General features: G+C 41.2%; 1 protein-coding gene across 1 annotated transcript in view; it reads right to left on the bottom strand.

Annotated features, from left to right (window-relative positions):
• The window catches only part of Ptprm (protein tyrosine phosphatase receptor type M), a 627,614-nt gene that overhangs the window by 256,757 nt on the left and 350,145 nt on the right, over nt 1–20,712 (bottom strand). Inside the window, exons 7-9 of the mRNA XM_028762235.1 lie at nt 16,062–16,370; nt 12,360–12,469; nt 3,034–3,235 (exon numbers count right to left, since the gene is read on the bottom strand). Coding sequence (XP_028618068.1) covers nt 3,034–3,235; nt 12,360–12,469; nt 16,062–16,370 — 621 coding nt within the window. The remainder of the gene's footprint in view (nt 1–3,033; nt 3,236–12,359; nt 12,470–16,061; nt 16,371–20,712) is intronic.

The following is a 20,712-nucleotide window of genomic DNA, read 5'->3' as shown; positions in this document are numbered from 1 at the left end:
TATAATCATGGCACTTGGGAGGCAGAGGCAAGATGATCTGTTCAAGGCCCCTCAGTTACTCGGTGACTGTGAGGCCAGCTTGGGTTACATGTGACCAATCCTATCTGGGGCTTCAGTTTAGGAATTTCTTACAACAGGAATGACTAACTCCCATTTACAGCAGTTCAAAAAGACAGCTCTCCAGACAAAATAATCTACAGAAGAGTTCTCTTCCTAACAGAGAAATTGTTTTATAAGTTGTTTCTTTATTCTTCAGAATTTAATACTTTTATACAAGGAAGTACAGTCACGTCCTTAGTTCTCTCCTCAACAAATCCTCCCCAACTTCACGTCTTCTTCTTCCTTCTTCTTCATTTCAAATAAAAATCAACCAAGTCCAGTTAGGGCCCAGATGTGTATGGGTGTAGGCCCATCCACTGGAGCACAGGAAATCCACCACTGACCATAGGTTTAAAATGAATAAATAAAAATGATTCTCTCTTCCCCAGTTATCAGCTATCAACAATTTCTCAGCAAAGGACTCTCTTTAGCCATTTCTGGCCTTTTTCTCTTCTCTAGAAATGCAGTTTTAGCCTAGCACAGCAACTGTGCACTACAATAATCTCTCCCCTCCTGAGACAGATTCAGACAGACTCCCCACAGCGTGGAGCTGCGATGCAGGAGCTACCAGTCTCAACCACATGCCGGCCTGATGTGACAGCCGGAGATCACTTTCTGTGAGCACGCTCAAAATAACTTACATGGGGAAAAAGCTTTTATGGAACAAATTTGAGTTATCAGTCACATCTATTGATTTTTTTCTACAAATTCAAAGTCCACTCTAATTCCACTAAGAATCAACTCTGCTTCATAATATGCAACTATGTGCTCTGGTGGATACAAGCAGAGCTCCTTCCTTTAAGTCCATGAAAATAGAGAGTAGAGATTGGGAACTATAACCTAACCTTCTCCCTCTCTCCCCTTCCCTGAGCTGAGGCCTTGCTGTTTGCTAAGGCTGGCCCTGAAATCCTAGGATTAAGCGATCTTGCCAAAGCTCCCTGAGTAACCGAGAGCCGAGCCTTGAAATGTGGTTTTAATTCCAGAAAAGTCAAATCACTACTTTGGGTGAGCTTGTACAGAGTAAATGAAATGTCAAATTTCTTTGCTTTTGGATAGAATTATATGAACTGGAAGTGGCCAGGCTCATATTCATTGGAATTTTTATACAATGTGGAAAAGCTTAATTATTTTTCTAATGGAGCATCTCCCTTATGATAATACTTGCAGAAATATCCTGTGCTTGGGAAAATAAAAACATCCTTTGAAGTAATACTCATTACCTTTTTAGGTCACCATGGAAAAATTAATACAATAGGTAATACCGTATTAATTCACTTAAAATCATAGGAAACACACCAGAAAGCATCCCAGTGTCCAAGTATTCTTATTCAATCCAATGACTGTTCTATGCTCGTGTCTGCCCATCTATGTCATTTTTTTAACCTCCCCCAAAAAACTTATTTCCCAACTCTGCTCTGGGATATATATTAAATTTCCAGGCCAAGTTTGTGCACATAAAAACCTCATGATGTATAAAAATATCCCTTAAGTTATAATTTTTTAAAAACTCCTTTCCCTCCAAACCAACTAAAACATTTAAAATACTCTAATTTTGGACCTTGATTTCTTTCTGTTTTGAACAAATCTTTTATAAAAACCAGAGATGAAGGGAAATAAATATTTAAAAAAAAAACATGCTGAATATTACTTAACTAGCTGTTGGAGGTGACAAGATCTTTTCCTAACTCTCTATATTTTTATGTTTTGATATGGATATGTTATGTTATGATTTGGATATAAAAATGTCACCAGGAAGCTAGGTTCTTCATGTGCTGCGCTACTGAGTCTTGACCGGATCGGGAGACTGAAAATCTTACCAAAGCAACTATTGACTGATGGGCTTGTACCTGAATGGACTATTAGGAAAGACAGAGGTAAGCCTTTCAGACTGGTAAGCCACAGAGGGAAAGGTTTTGAAGGGAGAATTTTTCCCAGAATCTTTCCTTTATTGTCTCTGCCTTCCAGTCACTGAGAGGTGTACAGCTATGTTCTATTGAGTGCTTCTCACCAGGAAGAGCAACAGCAACTCAGACTCAGAGCGATAGGGCCAGGCAGCCATGGCCTGAGACCATGAAGTGTAAAATAAGGGTCTCCTCTTTCAAGTTTCTTTTTTTTCTCACCAGCTCCAAGGGCTAGTTCAGTAATATTTAGCACGTTTTTCTTTTTATTTATATTTATTTCCTTTCATCTCTGGTTTTATAAAAGATTTGGCTGAAACAGAAGGAAATCAAGTATTTCATCCCAGCGACAGAGGGATGACTAACGAAACACACCACAAAAAGCTCAAGCCAAAACTCAAATACTTCCCCACTCTCAGCCAAAGGGGGAAGAGAAAAGAAAAATAAGAAAATGTTCATGGAATTCTGTTTATTGTGGTTAAACATCCTATACCAGATGGCAAGATAATTTCCTCCCGAGGAATACAGACTTTTTCTGCACAGACGGATATGCCGGAATTATTCTTCAAACTATATATTTTTGGAGGTGATATAATTGGATCTGTAAAACGCTGGAGCACATGGGTGTTTGATCCCACCCTGCATGCTGTCTCTTTCTCGAAGGGAAAGCAACCAGTGGTGCAGATTCCAAGGCCTGCAGAGCGCAGGTGCTGCTTTAATGCTGAGTTTGCCATTTATGTCAGAGTCACTCCAGCCCAGTTTCTCTGGTGACCGGAGAACTTCACCAGAACCTTCTGTCTTGTAATCAAGACCTTCAAGGAGAACTGGTAAAACTAGCTATGCCCTAATACAAGAGAGCCATATCTCTAGATGCTAAATACACGTGGCATTTATTTTATCCTATGAGTCTGTTTTAGGTACCCAGAGTTGTACTAATAAAATTTACCACTATGTTGTATCTTTGCATTTTATCTTTACCTTAGCAACGAAAAGGCACAAAATGCCACTTCTGGTGAAAGGCATCAGTAAACGGTACCTGATATTTTGGTGGTAAACTGGTTTGTTGCTGGAGGTCCGAACCCCTTCGCTGTGCTGGCTCTGATGGTGAAAGAGTATGTGGTTCCAGGATACAGGCCAAAAAACAGAAAATGGGTTTCATTTCCCAGTTTTGAAACTCGTCCACTTTGGTTGGATAAATCTATTTCCGGGTCAAAGGAACTGACTGCTTTGTAGGTTATCTGCAAAGGAGTAAGACCACCATGAAGATCTCAGAGAGGACGGATGGAGATCACATCTTTATCCCACAATGACTAGATGCTTCCAAGCAGTTCACTGAGAAGGGATAGGAACTCAGCATGAGGTTATGAGTTGTTACCTTTCTAGAGGGAGGGACTTAAAGACAGTAGGTTAGAATGTGAAGGATGGGTTCAACATAACCTGATACAGTGAAACTGTTTGATTTCAATGAGCCCAAACAGTTCATTTAGAGAAAAAAAAATTGGTAATTGGCCAGAGTGACAGGCGCTGACAGGAATAGAGGCCTCGTCTCTAATCTTTGGCCATGATCTGATTTGGCCATGAATAGGATACTTGTTCTTCCAAAACAAGGCTACATTGAAGTGTTTTCATCCATGTGGCTGTCAGTGTCTGGTCCAAAAATAAATCTGAGATGCCTGCCAGTAAGTCTTGCGGCTGCAAATGGATAGCTATTATGGGTCAGAATCATTGACATTTTTCAGAATATTGTCCAACAGCAGAGCTGTCTGTCCTGGTGGAAATTTTCTATTCTCTATTAATCACCATAGTGGCCACATGCTGTATGGAGCCATTGAGGATGTGAAATGTGGCTACAGAGACTAGGAACTGCACATTTCATTTAATTTTAATCAAATAAAATTGAGATTTAAATTGCTCCAAGTGACTAGCAGCTGTCCCCCCCCTCACCCCCAGTGAGGGTTACTCTAGATATATTCGAGATTCTTGTCATGGAATAGACATTTTCACTTTTTGGATGAGGCTGGAATGTTTGAAAATAAACGAAACATAGGTGCCTTTAACTTTTGCCTTTTCAAGTGATTTTTAAAAAGTATTTCAATATGATAGTTCATCAGTTACTCAAGAGTACACACTTTAGTGGTGATTACTAACTTCTACTGGTTATAATGACATAATTTTTTAAATGTGGCATATTCAAAAGTTTTAAATTGCAAAACCGAGCACTTTTCATGCTTCTAAATAAGTAAACCTACTTGTAATTTATGTGCCAGAACGCTAACACTGTTATTATACAGAGTGATAATTGACATTATTTTTTTCCTTATATTTACACCATGTCATTATAATTAAGAAGACCTCTCTGAAAGAATATTTAGACTGAATCACCTGAGCTTTGGAAAGGGAATATTTGCCATGTATATTAATCACCGCAGTAGATGGCGTCACGGGAATCAGGGAGTCAGGTAGATCTGCCAGTAACCTGCCTCTTGGCCCTTTGGAGGCTGAGGAGGTTGAAAAGACAAGAAACCAGCTACTCCCAGTGGCTAGCAAGGACTGTGGTGGAGCCTCCTTTGTGTGCCTGCTTCCTGGATTAGCTCTCCATCCTGAACCCTCCAGAGTGGAATGTGGTGGTGTAACCAGAGCTGGCTGGGGCAAGAGTGGGGTTGAGGCACGTCCCAACTCCTAAAATCTTGTCCTAAGATTCACAGGACTTGGACCCCCCTCCCCGTACCAGTCCTGCATGCTCTGGTGCATATATCACTGTCCTACCAGAGGAGGTCATGTAGCCCAGTAGCCAAGTTAGACTTCCTTTCCCCTTATAAGGTCAGATCTAGCAGCACAGTGGACTTCTACCTTATGCAAATGATACGTCCCCAGCACTCTGGCCCTGACCAGTGATATACACTCAACCTCAAAAGCCCCTATTCCACTACTAAATGAGCTGTCTCACCGAAGCTGCCTCCCCAGAGTCTGTTCTGTCTTGCTTACAGTTGCCTGAGGTCTCATCTGCTCCCACCCATTCCTACCTCAGTTTCCTTCTCAGGATCTGATGATTATGGGCCAGTCTCACCACCACATGTGGGGAGGCAGTCTGTACGGCAGTTTATACACTTGAACCATTTCCAGAGTGCCTTCGATTGTGCCCAGAACTGTGTTCTGGGGGCCTGCTTGGTGTCTCAGATGCAGTTTGTGCCCCGTGGGGTAAGCAGGATGGTGGGGGGAAGGGCGGCTGCGATCCCTCAGTTATGGTAAGTGGAATTATAGGGATGGCTACAGCACATGGAGGGCGAGTCAGTCTTTCTGTCCACACTACTGCTTTGGCTCTAGACTTCAGCACAGCAAATGTGACAAAGCTCAGACCCTTTGCTTCTTGCCTCGGACCTGTGGACAGCCGCTATCTAGCTCTGTTTCTAAATACACAATGATGCTATTCTCTGCTCTGGGAGGGGACATGTCTGCACAGTCCCATGGACACTTAGGGAGCCTTTGGACACTGCTCTTGCTCGCCTGCCTAGAACAGGAGTGAGTTGCCTTAGGGCTGATTTCTCTACAGAGTCACATCTGCTGATACTTTTTAAACACTGACTGAATGCAGGTGCTGTGGCTAGCACATGGACCAGGCATTGACTTTAGGAAGTGAAGAATCTGGACTGGGTGTGGTGGAACTGAGGGAATCAACAATAAATAAAATATATCAATTAAAAACACTATGGAAGAAACAAATAGGATTGATAATCTAAGAAGCTTTGTCAGGTAGAAAGGCCCACACAGCCATTCTAAATGCCTAAGGAAGAGATGCTGGCAAACCTGGGAAGTCTTGTACTCTATAAAGGACCAGTCAGGCAGTGGATATGGGGTTAGAATCTGGATTAAGTCCTGCAGCATGAATGCCCTGGACCCAAGGAATGAACACAAAAGACCTGTGAGGTCTCTTCAGGCTACAGGGGTTGGCATGGGCTCCTTTATGCTTAATTCTGCACATCAATATGAAAGATTTGGACACGTACCCAACAGGCAAACTTTGAACATTTTAGGTGTGAAAAATAAAACAAATTTATTTGTTAAAACACACACACAAACACACACACCGTCTTGGCTGCCAGGTGGGTTTTTATTTGGACTTGAATGGTTAATAAAGGGGGTAGAAGAGTCACAGGGAACTGTGGTAGAATCCAGTGGCTAAAATCATGTACATTATGTGTGACAGGATATAGTTTCCCAGACTAAAAAGTACATGGGGGGAGGGGGAGAGGCGTGAAAAAAAGGAAAAGAATTATAAAAGTTGTGGACAAATTAGACAGGTGTTAGAGATGGGTCACTGATACGGATGAGGCAGGGGAGTGGTTTCATTTGAGCCCTGCTCAAAAGGCAGTCATCCTGATTGGAAATGGAATGCTGAGTGTGCATTTAAGGAAGAACGTGAGCATTTGAAATGTTCATTCGAACAAGTACTCGTGGTAGAAATAGAGTCCAAGAGAAGTCCAGGCTGGGAACGGAGATTCAAGAACACACAGAGAGATGGTCCAGGGGAGGAAGATTTTGATGAGAAATCAGGTGAGGCTAGGTAAAAATGTGTCCACCCACGCCGCACGCATGTCAGATCGGCATATTTGTTAATCCTCCTAAGTCCGGTGTTCCAAGCAGAGCAGCGGCCAGTGTCTCCTGCTGCAGTCGGGTTCCTAAGCTTTACATGGCGATGAGTCATGAATGCTGTGAACTTACTGTTTAGTCTTAAATCATGACTTAAATTAAGTCCGAGACAGAGGAGTATTCCTGTAATAACTGCGCCAGACTGAGTCATGTCTGATTCTTGCTTGTGGTCCCACTGTTATCTGTGACTACTTGGCCTTTGGTATATTTTCCATAAAAGACTACTGGGGAGTGCCTGAGTGCATGTGAGCATTCACACTCTGGCAAAGTGGGCACCCGGGTCCACAAGCACACGCTAGGAAGCAAAGGCTTCACTGATGGCCTCAATGGCCGCAGGGGCTGATTGCCAGGCAGCTCCAAACTGAGTCAGACTGGAGGTTTGTAACCCTGTTTTGGCTTCAACCCTTTAATACTTTGGTAAAAATTACAGACTCCACTCCTCTTTCCTTATAAAATACAAGGATATAGTAATTCATGCCTTCCTCAAAGTTATGTACTATCTTATCTACTCCTAAAGTCTAATTTATGTACGTATATGCAATCAGTGCCAGAAAGTCCATAACTTCCATCCCCTAAACCTATAAGTGTCTAAATGTTAGAAATTAAAATGCTCACCAGGACCAGGAGGCAGGCAGCCAACCCTCTGCCTCCTGCCACGGAGGTCACAAGCAGTGAGCAGCTGTTGACCTCAGCAGCATTGCTCAAGGTCCTACAGCATCCTGCCAGGCTCAGACTGAGCATAACCTTTACTTCTGTCATTTTATACTTTCAGTTAGTAATTCAACAAGTGCTTATTAAGTACCTATGAACACTCGGCAGGAGAAAACACAGTGTGTGGGGGGGAGGGGGGAGGGAGGGCAGGGAGGCTCCCAGGAGAAAAGTTTGGGAAAGCTTTTACACCAGTACTACATTGCTGGCTGAGGGCAGAAAATATTTTAACAGGGCCACTCTAAAGGATGCTGATTGACCTATGGTGGGTCCCAGTAATTTAACTGGATGCCACTAGACAAAAGCAAAGTGACACCTGAATGAAGTGGTAGGGGACCAAGGGTGTTAAACTGGTGAGATGGAATAAGCCCTTGCTTACACTGGATGATTCCTGATTGCACTTCAGTGCCTGGAATCCTCTAAAATTATCTTCCCCCCTTTCTCCTTCAAGTCTCCAATTCTACACCTCGAGTTTCACAGAGAGCTCAAATGGAATAGCCTTTTAGGGGGATTGAAATCTTTGGGGGAGTGTAGAGATGATGGTAATTGCAGCCAGCATAAAATATAGGTCTTTAATTGGGGTCTGGGCAACTTGCTCTGTGAACACAAAGGAACGGATAATTAAATTTGATTTCAGGGGTGAAAGGGGCCAAAGTACTCTGGGAAAAACTACAACATTTGAAGTACCACTAAAGAGCATGGCAGGAATTCACCATAGGAGGGGTTGGACAAGTTCTGTGTGAGGGCAGAGGCCCGTGGTTAAAAGTGGAGTGATGTGAAAAATTCAGAAAGCTTGGAGAGGAAAAAATGTGGCCATTAAATCCTGGGGAAGGACACCTTGAGAGGAAGTATTAATAATAAATAATAAATAACTATTGGAATGATTTCCAGAGGTAACATAGTTACCTAGGTTTGTTTTTTTGTTTGTTTTTCAGATTTGATTTGTTTTTTTATTTTATGTTTATTGCATGAATGTTAGATTGTATGTCCATGAACTTCATACATGCACTGCTCACAGAGTCCAGAAGGGGGCATCAGATCTGGGATGGGAGTTACAGATGAATGTGAACCATCATGTAGGCGCTAGGAATTGAACTAATGTTCTCAGGAAGAGAAGGCAGCGCTCTTAACCACTGGGCTATCTCTATGGCACCTACCAGTTACCACTTAAAGGAAGAACTGAGAAGGTTGCTTTCCCTTAAATTCTTTTGTACTTATTATGAAGGCGGTATTATAGTTACGGCTTGACAGGGAACTGATCGGCAAGCTAGGTTGCCTAACACAACTCCTTGGTCCTCATCCCTTCCTTCTTCAAGGTTACCGAGATCAGACGATGATTGAGTACAGTCAATTATCTAGGCTCGTGACCTTGAGATATCTCAACTCTTAATACACAAATGGCCTGAACAGCAGGAAACTCGATCATTCTGCTTCACTTTGAATCAAACTTCACTGCACATGAATCTGAAGTATTTGGATTTGGCACTGATTCTTTCCATGGTTGGTGATGGAGACTATGAGCTACATTTGTTTTTGTTTTTTTTTTTCATTTGTTTTGTTTTGTCTTCTCTCAATGTCTTATGTCTATAGCGAGCACGAGCCTTTAGATGTGCAGCTCCTGTGGTCACTATAGACATCTGAGTGGTTACGTAGTGAGATGCAATGCCTATATGCTATACACTTGGCTGTATTACTCACTGACAGACCTCTAGAAAGAGGTTCGACATTCAATGTTTAAATTATTGCGGATACTCTCAAATTGCCTACAAAAGAGGCAACGTGTATTTCCCACCAACAGTCTACATATGACCACATTTCTCCTTGCCACTGGTCAAAGTTATACATTATAAAAGATATACAAAATCCAGCTCATCTGTTTCCTATTTAAATTTCTCTAATTTGTTATTTCAATTCAACCTCTAGGACAGGTAGAGTTGCCTCCTCCTGCTCCTTATTCACCTCCACAAAGGGTTCTTGAATTGTACTTACTAGTCTGTATCAAGTCTGTGTATACCACAGCCATAAGCCCATTTGCAGCCAGGAAGGTTCAAAATAACCCCTTCAAATGTGCTGTCGCTATCTAGATTGTTCTGTGTCTGTCTGTCATCATTATGGAGTTTAAAATCTTATGCAGACAAACCCCGCTCATCTTTCCCATGTGTCTTCCAGGGCTTTTTGTCCATACTTGGAGAGACGTAAATACAAAAATGTCCTCTAAATTTTTGTTAGAGCATTCTCATGAGATTAACTTTGCGTATCAATCATGAAAGTGCCTTGTATTTACTTTCGAATTATGTAAGCTGGTGACCTCACAGGTATGTGTAATTGTAACAAGCCATGCTTTTGCTAACATTAAATTGTATCCATTTAAATTGATAAGTGGAACTGCAGTGTGATTTCTGCCTTATGTAAACATGGACTTGTGTCTAGTTCTAACAGTGGTTGACTCCTGAAAGAAAAATTGAGATGCACATTCTACTTTGAACATGAGTCTGCTTCACAGGTTCATTAGAACAGCATTACATTTATAGCTTGGCAGGGTATCCACTGGGGACAGACATAATTGCCTGACCTGGATTTTGGGAACATAATTGACAAACAAAATGGCAAAAGTGAGAAATTGTTCTAAGAAGGTCTGGGTCAGAATGGTGGCAAGGGGAGAACAGAAAGGAAGGCTAACTAGACGAGGGCAGAGTTAGAATAAGGACAGAGGACAGGGAGAATATGTACCTCTGTAAAGTCTAAAAACAGAGGGCACTGTTAGCGTTATTCAAGCATCAATGCTTTAGTGTACTTCTTGTAAGAGACAAAGGAAAACTCAAGAGTAATCAAAACTCAATATATGTGTTCATATCTATAGCAGACAGTCTATTTTATTTTATTCCAAATCGTTTAAGCATGTTAACACCCCTCAGGGAACACATTTATTACGAAAGCATTACCAACCGTGGTAATCTTTACCTATACTCAAATGTGACTCCATGGCAGGATCGCTGTTCTGATGGTCCCTGCCTATCTCAGAGCAATTGCTTAGCTTTCTTAGCATGGTATTTGTTCTGTAGGACTGTGATCCTCCACAGAGGGGATGCAGGCAGATGCTGTACCAACCATCTGCTCCAGCAGCAGAGACTGTGGACTCTTGTAAGGCAAGTGAGCCATGAATTGTGAGCACTGAAGTCTCAGGAAAGGAAGACACTCTGCCCTCCTAAGATGCCACCCAAGCCCTACTTTGAGGAACCAGAACTTCTCTCCGTCTCATACTTAGAAACCAGAGAGACTGATTTGGTACCCAGAAAATGCATTTAGTCATTTAGACCTGATTCAAATATTTGATATTTCCCCATTGGATCCATAGAAAAATAAACCTGCTCTACTTGCAAATATCTGATTGCTAGAACCTTGATTTATGGCATATCCCTACATCCACACTGGAGCGGCATTTAGATCAGGGTTTGACTGGGACAGCCTGGTTACTAAGTCAGAGAGATGAATGGGGTCTTCATTGTAAATGTTATTTTCCCTATTGTTTCCATGCTGAAGTTACTTCCCACACAAAGATAAATGTCTGGTGGGATTAGAGAGAAAAAAAAATCTTGCTATTAGTTTCTGTCTATCTGGAGAGCAACCCGTGGCTATGGGGACAGGCAGACTGACTGCCTGGGTCTTAAAATGAACTTCAAAAAGAGTTCCAGTAAAAATTCCTTTTACCCCCTTAGATTAGATTCTATAAAATCGATGTCCAAACACCATTAGAGGGCCCAGAATATGAAGTATTTACATCATGGCGGAAGAAAATTGACCTTGCTTGACTTAACTACAAAACATCTCCATAGAAGTTGAGCCATGGATTTGTGTAACTTCGTATTGTTACAATAAAACAGACAGTAAGAGCAAGACTTTCTCTTTACTTTTCTTTACTTTGCTTTCTATTATTATGATTATTATGATGATGGTTATTATTGTTGTTGTTTTTGCACTTTAACACCACTTTCCAGAACTGGTGAGGGATCATCGGTTGAGTCTGTGGGGTCAGAGAGAGGGCTGGTGGTGATCGTCTCTGACAGCTCATCTCCTCAGACTATCAGTACTGCTGAGAGGTATTCAGGCAGATCCGTATGCAGATCGGCCATAATTTTTAGGAGCTTTACAACATATAATTTTGTTGAATTTGCATTCAAATAAATGCTAGTTTTAAAAAATGCACCTGGTTGTTTCTATGACAACAGACACAATGAAACGATGCTCAGGATGATGTGAAGATGGCTGTCACTCTGTTATTGCTGTTATTTTTTCTCGATCAATATATCAAATTCTCCTTTTGCTACCGTCACTCAACTGTTTGATTCGCTTCAGCAGATAAAATGATGTCAATAAAGTCTAAGGAACGTACGTTGATATGAAGGAACCAAAAAAGATTATTCTATGGTTACCGTAGAGAAAATTTTTATTGACTTTTCTAATTGGCTAATCTGTGTTCTTTTGTAATCAGTGGGAAAAAGCAGTTGGTAGCTAGGAAAGAATATGACTCAGTGATCACTTCCTAATCAATGTATGTTTCAAAATATTTATTACTTTCAATAACAGTGACTTTAAAATGTTATACTGCATCTTAATATATAACACATAATGGCCGGGCGGTGGTGGCGCACGCCTTTAATCCCAGCACTTGGGAGGCAGAGGGAGGCGGATTTCTGAGTTCGAGGCCAGCCTGGTCTACAGAGTGAGTTCCAGGACAGCCCGGGCTATACAGAGAAACCCTGTCTCGAAAAACCAAAAGAAAAAAAAACAAAACACAATAATCCAACTTATTTTAAATATGTATCTTGAAAGTATGCATAGCTGAAAAATTCACTTATAATCTCCTGTTTCTAGAACAACTATCATGACTACAGAAAGCAGTAAACTAACCAAAGAAACATGAAATTGTGTTTTAAAAATACCAGAAAACTCATATTATCACACAACATTATACTTAAAAAGTAAATTATCAACAAACATGTAAGTTACCTCATATAAAGTGATGACCCCATATGTTTGTGTTGGTTCTCTCCACTGGAGAAATATCTTCTCTTCAAAGGCACTGCCTTGGATGGATTCAGTGGGGACAGCTCCTGGGACTAGAGAGGATGGTGAGAGATGAATGTTTGGGTCATAATCAACCCACCCAAAGAGGTCTTAGCTATTTATAGAGGTAATAGATTTTAATAGCCTATATATATATTTGTATATCTGTACAAAATTTGAAATCTAAAGCCATTTTAACTATACTGTCTCTGTAAAATAATTACTCTTTTTTTCTACTATCAAAGACAGATTGTCATCTGTCTGCCTGCCTGTATATATGTCTATCTATCTACATACCTATCATCTATCTGTCTACCCATGTGTCATCAATATATACATATATTTTTTCTATATATATTCTATCACCTATATCTGTCATCTATCTATCCACCATTTAACTTCATTTGTTTCATCCATCCATCCATCATCCATCCATCCATCCATCCATCCATCCATCCATCCATCCGTCCAATATATCTACCAAGATAATTCAAAGCAGGTCAGCTCAGAAGACTGTACAGAATATTCTCAGCCACATTGCTCTTAACTGGAAATAGCCAAATGTTCATCACCATATGAATGAATAAACATTTCAATAAAGAGTTTAAAATGGAGGACACAGAGACACTTTAGATTGTGTGAGGATATAAATAGTCTTTTAATTGTCAGCAAGTCTGTTTCTGACTGGACAGATGCTTGGAATTTCAAAGGAAAGTGAAGGATTTCATATTTTAAATTCATTTTTATTTGAGGGCATTCTCATGGGTAGAGTGAGAGCCTTTGTATTTAATCTAAATGACACCAAGTATTTAATAGAAGAGTGTTTTATGCATGCACATGGGGTGGTGCTATTCAAGACTCTCCAATAATTGAATATGCAGGTTAGAAAAGCTTCAGCCCCTACTTGGATTTCACTTGCCTCATTTCTAAAATGATTTAAGTAAATTTCTAATGTATGACATCTGAGCAACATATAAAATGAATGCAATCATTCACCCCAGGCTGAAGAAATCAACAGAACATTGTGTTGAAACAAAGTAACACATGGTGCTACTAAGCAAGGGCCCTGGTGAATTTGTAGGAAGCTCGAATTCTAGACTCTGGGATTAGACAGCTTATCATAACCAGAAGCTGCAGTGGACCAGGCCTGAGGAAATGCTACCTATCCTCATCTTTGTGTTTCCTCCAAAGGGTTTCTTATGACATCACCCCTTTTCTCACAGCCTCAGCCCAGTTCACATGACTGCATGTTTTATTACGTGATTGTTTATATTTGAAAATATTTATGTAATTACAGGAATAAGGAGGGGAAACAGAAGAAATTAACCTAAAACTGATTGGGATATATTCAAATTATGTTGGCTTGAAGGACAGCTTTAAAGACAAGAACATTTTTAAAATGTCTTAGAAGAGACATGGTAATGGAAGGTATTGTGGAAAGAAGACCTTCAATGGGGCAGGCAAGATGGCTCAGTGGATGAAGGTACTTACTGCCATGCTCACAGCCTGAGTGCCACACTAGGGATTTATGTAGTAGAACATGGGACCAACTCCTGACAGCTTTCATCTGAAATCCATATGAACATCATGGCATATGTGAGCCCACACACATACAGACACAGATAAATGCAAAATAAATAATAATATAATATTATAAAAAGAATGCTTTAAGTGGACTCATAAAAAAAATGTAAAGTTTAGAATAGAAAAAATATTTTTTTTTCATCCAGAAGAGTGACTGGAGGCAATAAAACCTCATGTGAACTTAGGCTGAAGATTTGCTTTTAGTTCTAGGATTCAGGATTTTAGGGAAGCAGCCACAACACCTGTGCTGTCCACTGACACTGCTAATGGTGATCAAAAGATAACTTCCATACACTCCCTGATCAAATACATATCTCAGTAACGTGATTCCAGAATAAAATGATGTTGGATAAATCACAGTCACCATGAGCTGTTGCCTCTTTCTTCAGACTTGGTATTGTTTGACAATTATTCTATTTGTCTTTCTTCTCTCTATCTTCTTTGAAATAGGTTTTTGTTTGGCTGGTTATTGAGAAAATGTAATTTGCAATAATAGTTCTTTTCCAATTAGCTGAATGTTGCTGAGCTATAAAACAATAGGTTTTTATTTGCAAATACTGCATGCCTTAATTCCTGAGAGTAGTAAGATAATTTAAACAAAGATCCAAAATTAGCGATCCTGACATTTTGACAGGATTCCAAAGAATTCTCAATATTTCTCACTTTGAAACTCCAAGGAGTTGGGTGAGTTCTTATCTCTCTGGTCTGATCTGGTCTGATGAAATGGCTACATTTCATCTCCTGCTGGATCAGCAATAGTGTTAGTTAAAACAGGAATAGCATGTTTATTAGTAATACTTTCTCGTTTCATCTAAGGACTGATTTTGTTGTTTTAGATGTTTATCAATCTGCTCTACGTCATGCATATTGCTACAGATGAAAAACATGGTTTATTCTTAAAAGTAGTTTGTATAATTTACACGCAAAAAATAATGATAGCATATTAAGATATGTTACCACATAGAAACAAGAGATTCATCGCAGCTCTTTCTACCGTTCAGAAGAGAACGGGTGGAAGGACTGCATGAGCCAGCAGTCAAGGAGATCTTCTGGATGAACCACAGCCATGCAATCCGAGGCGCTCATGGGTGGCACTCCTACTCTGTGTCTGTACTGGGGTTTCAATGGACAGATGAGAAAGAGCAAAGGCATTCAAATAAGCAGCTTGTGGAACTGATCTAACACCTCAAACAAGCATTGCTCAATCCAATAGGATAATAAAAACGTTAAGAATTACCTAGAATTCGATAGACTTGCCATACAGGAATGTGCCATATGGCTAATAAGAAGCAAAGTATAAGGACTGGCTGTGGACCTAGACCTAAATAAAAACCTACCCTCTAAAGCTTGGGGAATATTCCAGAAGAGAGGCAGGAAGCATGTGAGCTGGAGGATAGATAGGGTGAGGGGCTACACAGTAGCATCCATAGACTCATACAACCACTGCGACTATAACTATTTCTATAACTATACAATTGTAGTTGCTTGTACCAGGCCCGACAAAGACCAACTCTATCAGTAATCAGTTAAAGAAAAGGGGTGTTCATGGGACTCTAGACCCTACCTCTTAACTATTAGCCATGAGATGTTCTGGGAGAGGGGGAGGTTGCTGTCCTTAGCTCTGTGTCCAGAGCTAAGACCAACAGTCCCCAGTGAATGTCTCTAAACATGAGGTACACAGATTGCCCTGGTTAATGTTAGTGGGCCAAAGAGTAAAATGAATCAACATAAACGTAAGGGAGGAGATAGAGGGTGAACAGGAGCCATGGGGAGGTGGGCGATGGCAATAGGGTGATGAGGTGGGGGATGGCAACAATCAGTGTGAATTGCATATGTGCAACATTGTGAGAAAGTCAGTTACATAAAAACAATCAATGTCTCCATCTCTGTCCTTTCTCCATTAATCAACTCATCAGCGTTGGGACGCAGACATATTAATACTGCTCCACCAAGTGGTCCTTCCTCCTGTTCTCGCCACCTACCTCTCAAAGTCAAACAAACCAAAGTTGTTTGGGATGAAAGAGCACATTTCACAGAGATGTAACATTGAAAAGCACTCACGGTCTTCGTCTGTCTGCACGGTGAGTTCTTGACTTTCCTTGCGCCCCTCAGGGTTCATGAGGATGAGTTTCACGCTGACATTGGTGTAGGGGGACAGGTTGGTGATTGTGTGCTGAGGGTGTGAATTATCTGTGTCCCAGCTTACTTCTTCTCGCACCTGCTCCTGCCCTCCAACCTGGTAACAGTAGTGCACGGTGAGATTATAACTATGGCAACGAGTTACATTGTATCCAAATGGCTCCCAGCGGATGGTGATTTGTCGAGATTTGACCTCTACGACTTCTAGTTTTCTTGGGCCACGCATGGGATCTATTTTTTAAAAGGAAGAAAAACACATGAGGAGAGAGTTAGTAAGGTACAACCCATATATCATAGGAATGTGAATGACACACAAGAAATATATGAATTTTGAATAATATGAATTAAAATACTCAGAGAAAGATTAAGCTTGATTGTGGAATGGAGGTACTTATGTCTTACATAAGCGTTACTGAATACTTACTAGGTGCCGTGCCCTGTTGCAAGAAAGTGCCTCAGGATTGGGCAAAGAGTAAGCTAGAAGACTCTGCTTTGCCACAGCCATGGTTCATCGATAATTTCATGTTTATATTTTCCTTAAGTGTGATTGCCATAGTGAACGCAAGAGAATGACAATTTGTTAGGAAAATAGATGTGTCAACTTATGAAATGACAGTTACGGTCACCAGGCATTTAAAGCAATTCTGTGAACTGGATGCTTCCATTCCCAATGCATAGATCTCAGTTCTCTGGCCAAGTCAGGCTTGATGACTTAGTCAGAGTCAAGGCTGGATGTTGGCACTATGATTCTGATGTGACAAGGAAACAGGGCTTTGGGGGTATTAATGGTTTCTAAGCATGAAGGAAGAACACAACACAACGTGCAATAGCAATCCTGAGTACTTAATTCTGAGTCAGAGTGCTAGGAAGAATCCTTCCCCTTCTAGTCCTAATCTGTGGAAGCAGAGGTTCAGGGCATGGCCTCCTGCTCAGCCCTCCTAGACAAACCCACCCATGCTGGAGGGAACCAGAAATGTGGCTGTTGGCCTTGTGTCTAAAGATCACACTGAACTCCCATGTGCACCTGCCTCCCATATGTCTGCTTCTAACAATGATCCCCATGCTGCTTTCCCTGTGTAATTTAGGGACCAACGACAGGACAAAAATGGCCCCAAGGAATATAGTGTGGCAATGGGAATGATTATTCTTTATGGATGAACTAATTTTTTTATATTTAAATTATGAATGTTAGAAATCAAACTTTTAACATTACAAACATTAAGGCAGTACCATAAATAAGTTACTTTGAAATGGCATCAAGGTTTCTTCCAGATTAGTGACCTTTTATAATATAAAGGAACCGTCACATATTATATAAAGCTCTATTGGTCAGATATTTAGGAAACTTTCAAGAAATCCAAGATCTCTTACAGATTAGCAGGTATCTCTGCACCATCTTCCTGTTTAATCACAGGTGTCCCCGAGGACTCTGCTAAAGTGTTCTCCCCAAGGTTTGCAGCCACTGGACTAATAAGATGACTGACTGCCTTGGGTATTAGCTTAAACATGCAGCGTAGTTCTAACTTCATTTCAGCGGGAGACTATTTTGCACTGCATACATTAGTCAGCTTCATTTCACTGTTCCTTACCTAAGAAAATACATGTTTACCTAAAGCCTCAGGATCACAAAGCTAAGCAGTTTTGTCTGTCTGCTGGTAAAGTTTTCACAGAACGCATGCTTCCCTTTTCTTTGTGAATGCCTTTAGAAATTCCAGCAAGGCAAAATGAAGTCTCAAGCTCTTCATTCATCTGCCAAGGAAATGGGTGAGCTATCAGAGATCAAACATCTCCATGACCAACTGTCTAAAACCACTGTTGGCATGAGAGTCATAATTACCAGGGCTATAGGTGTGTTGCTCCAACTCTCAGATGAAGAGCCTGGCTCTTGATGCCCAGCATCCTCAAGTACCAGACTGACCAAATGCAAAGCTGTCTTACACAACCATCTACAGAGAGCAGACTGTCCTTCACCTAGGATGTGTCACGTCCCCTAGTGGGTCCACCACGGTACAGAGTGGATCAACAAACCAGAAACATATGAGCAGAGCAGACTGGGCTCAGTGGGTTATTAACACAGTAACAACAGAAGAAGGCATGGGGTTGGGAGGATGTGGGAATTAGAGGTGGATCTGGAAAGAGTCAGAGGAAGGAGTTGGGGGTCAATATTATCAAAAGGCAGAATATTTGGCATGAAATTCTCAAAAATTCAAAAGAAACAGTTTTTTTTAAAAGATCACCTCCCCCCCCCTTATAATTTTTAGCTTCACGTTCAAACAAAAGCAGACATACATTATAGAGAAACTGCATTTGAAATTTTGGTCCTTTTCCAGGCTACCTGTCTACAGAGCAATCAAGCAAAGCTTCCAGTCAGCCCAGTGTCCAGGAAGGGAGTCCACAGATAACTCCATAGGATGCTGTTGCTAATGCATGATGTTTAGCTGGTTAGATGGATTTAGTTCCAGCTTATGGAGAGTTGGATCTATCAGAAGTCTTGACACATCTATTAAACACCTTGGAGGTTTTTTCAAGGCTATGTAGCTCTTTTGTATCTATGGAGATGTGGATACAGTGTGGCAAGGTCGGTGTCAACAGAGGGAGCTATGAATCATATCAATAGGGCATCATTACGAAAGTCATGTTGATTCTAAGTCCTGGCCACTTCTTCTTCTTGTTAAAAGCAGGAGAGAATTTGATTCAACCAATTAAAGATTAAATGGTCTACTGTAGGTAGGATACTATAATTTCCTCTTGCTAGAACCCAGAGGCCAAGGAAAGTGTGCCAGGGTATTGGGTGTAGTTAAACAAACAAAAAATCAACCAAACATACTAACACATCCAAAGCATGGGTGGAACTCAAGTATTAAACATACATCTGAGGCTCTGGGAGCAAAAAAAGAAATATGGAAAACCAAGCCAAACAATTAAACATGAACAATAAATGCTAAAAGAGAGATACACAACAACATTTAAGTGGTATCCCATGAGCTGCCATGCACCTGCGGTAGCTTTCTCTCTTCAATGATACTATGGCTAGATCAAGTTGAGAGACTAAGCCTTCAACAATTCATCCCAAGCAACCTTCCTTCCCTTTGCCTTCTCTAGTCTGCAAAATTTAATGTGAACCAGCAATGGCTTTAAAAGGCTTGGTTCTCAGGTTAGCATTTTATGCTGCCTCCAGTTTCAAAGTTTCTGTAGAGATATTTCAATTAGTGTGCTGCTAACAGTGAACAAGACATTTCCAGGGGATAGTGATGCCAGTGAGTTACACTGATGACCGCTCGAGGCTTCCTAAAGGGTATTGTAGAAACAGATCACACACGGTAGCGACTCCATAAGCAGAAATGTGGGGCTTCTGTAAGGCTAATTGGAACATATACCGCCTTCCCAAGAGTACAATACAAATACCACCCTCACCTACCAGGTTCCCTTGGCATGCCATTAGTCCCATTCTATGGGAACAATATAGATCTCTTCCAGTTAGATAACAGGGTAATAAACTAAATGTACAGGACCGGTAGTTACAGGATATTTCCTCCTCATTCCTCATGAACCCCAAAGACAGGGTTAAGGATAGGAATCGATTCCAAGGCCATTTCTCTTTTCACTCATACCCTCAGGACACACCGGCACAACCTGCCTTCTTGACAAGCCCCATTGGTGTGAATCATGAGGCCAGCTGGTCCTGTGTGAGCTCACTGACTCAGGATGTGCTACCAGGATAGCTTCCCTTAGGAGCACCATGGCAGCCACTGCGGGAAGCTTAGTGAGGAAGCTCCAGTGACTCCCACACTGGTCCAGGGCATTTTTCATTTCGTTCTCTTTCTGCCAGATTGAGGCAGGCTTCCAGTGGAGAAGCCTGACAGTTACATTCCTGACCCCAGGGAGTGGCAAGCCCAGTTCTAGCCTCCAGCCTTCTTGGTATCCTATTTAATCAGCCATCCTGGCTCTGGCTCCCTCATCCCCTTCTCTCAGAGTAAGGGCAGATGCTGACTGATAGGATCAATTTCCATTGTAGGCTCAATTCGCAGCTCATTTCTCTGGATCTCTGCACTTTACCTCCCATTACTTCTGCAGTGCTTTTTCAGAAACTCAATTTCAGAACCTGTGAGAGATATTTGAGTGTAATTTTAGGATCCTGTCATCGATAATCAAAAACATAGATTACAACCAACGCTCTCTCCCTAACAGGTTTCGCTTCCCTACCTCTTCGTGAACCTCACAGGGGTCTATTACAATACCAGGAATAACACCTAAATGTGGTGGTCCCTTCAGGACCTGCAGCTCTTTTATTTCTGCCCAGGAGTCTCACAAAGCAAAGCAGCAACATAATAAAGCTGTTGCTTCATTTGCTTCACTACTCAGCTAAATCAGAGTGAAGACCCCGTTAGCCCCTGTTCCTTTGGCCTCCCCAGTGATTCAGTATTCCTAAACAGCCATGATTCCAAGCCCATGGCATGGTTTGCAAAGTGGCATGGCCATGATTTTGGAATCAGCCAAATTTTTCTAAAGTTTAAAATACATCTTTACTAGCCAAGCTGAAAATTCTGAACTGTATTAACTATACACCCTTGGC

This window comes from Grammomys surdaster, unplaced genomic scaffold (genome assembly GCF_004785775.1).
Source record: "Grammomys surdaster isolate TR1022 unplaced genomic scaffold, NIH_TR_1.0 132, whole genome shotgun sequence".
In the NCBI taxonomy this organism is placed as follows: domain Eukaryota; kingdom Metazoa; phylum Chordata; class Mammalia; order Rodentia; family Muridae; genus Grammomys; species Grammomys surdaster.
This window is presented reverse-complemented; position numbering and strand designations above follow the sequence as displayed.